The following is a 4,619-nucleotide window of genomic DNA, read 5'->3' as shown; positions in this document are numbered from 1 at the left end:
AATTGGACACATGGAAAGTGACAACGAGGCTATATATGATTAAGTATTTTTCCTTTTTGACAGTATTGAAATAAAGTTAGAATGAAGTGACAAATTGATATATATTAACATAAAAAGGAACCATAGTGATATCACCCACCCAACAAAGATCAAGCACCTCAATAATGATAAACCCTGAGTGATGTCAAAGCGGGCTGCCAACATATTCAATGTTTTTTCTTTTTAATTTCTTTTAGACTGAGAGAGAGAGAGTGAAGAGACTGTGCACGGGAGAGCCAGAGTGGCAGCTATATAAGGTTCTGGGCTAGTAATGGAAGAAACCAGGAGTCAACTTGGAAGACAGAGAGAGAGGTGCTGCAACAATCTCGAAGCTAGTTAAACTAGTGGGAGATTGGCTGCAAAGCTCATCAATGGCACGAGGCAAAGTGCAGTTGAAACGTATTGAGAATCCTGTCCATAGGCAGGTTACCTTCTGCAAGAGACGAGCTGGGCTTCTTAAGAAGGCAAAAGAGTTGTCTGTCTTGTGTGATGCTGATATTGGGATTATGATCTTCTCCACCCATGGAAAACTCTACGACCTCGCTACCAAAGGGTCTCTCTCTCTCTCTCTCTCTCTCTCTCTCTCTCTCTCTCTCTCTTTTCTTGTTCTTTTGATAATCTCTATATAGTTTTCTTATGATTCTTCCCGACTTGTTTTAGAAGCATGGAAGGACTGATTGAGAGGTACATGAAATCAACCCGAGAGGCTCAAATTGGACAAGCTGAGGCAAAGCTTAACCTGGTATGTTAGCCTATATCCTTGCAAGAACACTGCATGTTTCAAGAAAGAGATAAAAAAGAGAACTTTAATCCATATTGATCTCTTGGCATCATGTATTATAAATGTTTTCCTACCATTTTAGTCCCTCTCTACTAGGAAACCAATTAAGTTAACCCAATACCTTCTTTGTGAAGTTCAATCTTCCAAGGATATTTGCAGTGCTTCTTCTCTCTCATTTCAGTATTCGGCTCCTGTGTTTGGAGAGAATCTTCCAACGAGTACTCAATGAGTTATAGGATTTAGACACGTATACTATTCTAATCCAAGGATATTCATTAGATTTATCCTGACCTTTGAATTAGAATATAACATATGATTGAATACTCATTGGATGTACTAAATGCTCATCTCACGGCATTCTATTTTCCTAAAAAATAAGGAGAAAGTTTTCCCTACTTCACATCATTCTAGGGTTCACAATACCCACACCATTTTAGGGCATTTTTTTTCTGGTAGGACACCATTCTAGGGTTAACAGTGCCCAAATAGGGTTTACTCCAAGAGAGAACATTCACCACCTTTGAAGCTTGTCTGCCAATGAAGTGCCAGACCTGCATGCTATGGTAGGGTCCATTGCTTTTCTGCCAAGAACTCACGTTTTTCTTATTTTATCTTTTGGTGCACGTATATATTAAGTCAAGTAGTCTTTGAGATTAAGGCTTCACATGATAATTAATTATAGTTTACAATATTAACAGTGAAGAATGTCGGATATCAATTCAAGTATTCTTTGAGATAAGGTTTTCACATGATAGCTAGTAAATTATTGTTTATGAAATTAACAATGAAAAAGTATATGGTAGTGAGTATTGGTTGGAACAGAACCCACCTTTGTGTTAATTAAAGGCTCTTTACAAGATATCAGTGCAATGCATTTTCTTTTCCTACAGTAACTTGGAATGACAGGAGTAGAATCTTTCATTTTAAAACTTTTCCCCCTTAATTTTTTACAATGGGAAGGGGATTCTTCGAGTCTAGATCATGTTTTTTATAAGAAATTGAACGCATTTAGAAACATTCATTGCATAGAATCCACCATGAGACCTGCAACACAGTAGACTCCACTTACCTTTATAGTGGATATTGGTTTTTTATAGTGCCTTAAAGTCCTTGTACAAGAATATATGATCATCAATCCAGGTTTTGCTTCAGTTCTGCATAATTAATGCGCAGGATTATGTGGCGACCATATAACGGCTGCAAGACGGTTCTGCGCATTAACATTTATGCCGGACTGAAGCAATTCGTCGTCAATTATCCCACTTATTTAGGGTTTCTATTGCTTCAGCAGTGACTTCCAAATGTAGAGATTAGCACAGTTGAAAGAAGAGAAAGGGAGAGCATAGCACAATTGAAAGAAGAGAATCTGAGCTGTTCAAAGCTTAAGGAGATTATCTAGAGTTAACTACGTGATCCTCCGTCTCCTGGGGCCAAAGAGAAGTACTCCAATTTATGAGGAAAGCTATCAGACCTGTTTATATTTAGGAGCCAATCTATCGTAATTAACTAATCAACTCTGATTTAATGAGTGTAACAACTTAAAACTATAAAGCTCCTAATGAAGTTTTGTGGTATACTAATTCAGTAGTACATCCACAAAACGAAGTTATTTTACAAAGCTTAAGCATGAGAAATATGCCCTAATAAGAAAAAAAACCCTTTAAAATAGAAAATAAAAAAAAATTAAAGACTATAAACTAATTGATTTCATGGTGATATGTAAACAATATTAAAATCACGAGTATATTGGTGGAAGTTTTTGGAAAATCAAGTAGTTGAACATCTTGAGTCTTATATTGGAAATCTACTAATTTTCTGACAAAGAACATAGCTAGAAGTTCAACAGTATTGCTGATATAAATATTCTTAGCATTTAATTAGAACAAGGTTGATGCCAGGAGAAGAAAGATTTTGTCATTCTTACAGTAATGGGTGGTTCTTTCATCATGTTCCTAACATACTTTTAGGCTATCGATCCTGATGAGAACCATAGTTGTTTACTTAATTCTTAATTACAAGTCATTAGTTAATATTTTCCTCATCATTATTAACTTAAGCATTATCATATAATATTTAGATTAAGTATGTTTTTTATGATTTATTTGTCCTCCAGGAGTTACAAGAGGAAATAGCCAATTTGAAGCAAGAGATTCAGCTACTTCAGAAGGGTCTGCGGTAAGATTTTGCTGTCCCAAATGATACTTAATGGACTGTTAGAGAGAATTCAAAACAGACATACATATGTTTAAAATAGACTCATTTTTTTTTTCTTTCTGTCTTCCTTTCAGGTATATATATGGAGGGAGAACTGAAGATATGACACTAGATGAGTTTCATGCTTTAGAGAAACATCTTGAAATTTGGATATATCTTATTCGTTCTGCAAAGGTATGAAAATCATTTATAATACCACTTCAATTCCTTTGTAATTTAGTGGTACATCACTAATAATTGTTGAACCATCTATCTTGTCTATGGATCACAGATGCAAATAATGTTTCAGGAGATTCAATTGTTGAAGAATAAGGTTTGCCCTAATCTTCTTCTTCTTTCTTCTCTCTCTTTCATTATTTTTAAAACCCGTTACACAAAAGTATGAAGTAAGGCATAACAATCTGCAGATTATCCTATTCACTGAAAATTTATTCTAACAGAAAATTTTGATTCTTTTCTGATTTTGAAGGAGGGGATACTGACTGCAGCAAATGAATATCTTCAAGGGAGGGTAATGAAATATGATCTTTTCTTTATTTTTCACTAATCGATTTTAGAATTATAACACTATCAGACCTTTTATAACTATGCTGACGTACATGGCTCTTTTCGTTCCTTTCCTGTTTTTGTTTTGGTTGCAGATATTAGAGCAGTCTGGGATACCTGACATGCCTCCAGATCTAACAGGATATTCATATCCACTAACCATTCAAAATGAGATATTCCAGGCTTTAGGTGCTTAGGCAAACCACTGATGACAGAAACATTTACAGATGGAAGAATTATTATTACTTATATACCTCTTTGAAGGATGATTGTACTATGAAAGTAATAACCCTCATACAGATCCCTAACGTTTACTACTTTAGGTAAACAATGGTCTGTTATGACAGTATGACATTGTGCTAGCTTGTGATGGTTTGGTTTATATTGCTATTTTAGATAACTGCTGTGGCATATAAATGGGGTTGATTCTCTCTCTCTCTCTCTCACACACACACACAGTTGATATGGTTTGCTATAGTGTACATTTTCATGAATACATGAGATTTTGCAAATCTGAATTGATGTATTTCACCTAATAAGGTCAATCAGGGTCTGTTTGGCCTAGTTAGCTTGATCAGGATCAATCAGGACAGACATGCATTGGACCTTATTGAGGTTTATAAACCCTGAGTTAGATGCGCCTTTTTGTTAATGTTTTGATGAGCACCCTTAGAACATCATTCTGTAAATTTAAATCTCCACTTGTAAACATTTACTAAACTAGCTAATTTGGCTGCCATGGACAGCAATGCTTGTAACTGTAATGATTTTCTATCTTAATGTTAAGCTTTTTACTTTTGCGTTTAAAAAAAAAAACCTGAGTTAGGGTTAGTGTGGGCCTAGAATGTGCTTGAGCTGAGCTAAAGAATATTAGGGTTTGACTTGAATGTGTAAAAATCATTTCACCCTTACAATTGAAGATGCCTTGTCTGTTTTGGCATACTAAAGGTAAATGCCATTTTTTTTTGGATAAAAAAGCAAAAAGTTTATAGAACTATATTACACATACAACCATGTTCTATGGTTATAATTATTTTCC

The 4,619-nt window shown here is 35.0% G+C and overlaps 1 protein-coding gene across 1 annotated transcript; it reads left to right on the top strand.

The window, feature by feature from the left end:
• Positions 1-280: 280 nt before the first annotated feature.
• On the top strand, positions 281-4,241 carry LOC149021096 (MADS-box transcription factor 26-like). Its single transcript, XM_089147043.1, has 7 exons — positions 281-592; positions 700-781; positions 2,934-2,995; positions 3,109-3,208; positions 3,306-3,347; positions 3,504-3,545; positions 3,676-4,241. The coding sequence occupies exons 1-7, from the start codon at positions 411-413 to the stop codon at positions 3,775-3,777; spliced, it is 612 nt and encodes a 203-aa protein (XP_089003169.1). The 5' UTR covers positions 281-410; the 3' UTR covers positions 3,778-4,241.
• The last annotated feature ends 378 nt before the right edge of the window (positions 4,242-4,619 follow it).

The sequence above is a fragment of the Hakea prostrata genome, chromosome 3 (assembly GCF_041222555.1).
Source record: "Hakea prostrata isolate BN-2017 chromosome 3, UWA_Hpros_2, whole genome shotgun sequence".
NCBI lineage: Eukaryota > Viridiplantae > Streptophyta > Magnoliopsida > Proteales > Proteaceae > Hakea > Hakea prostrata.
This window is presented reverse-complemented; position numbering and strand designations above follow the sequence as displayed.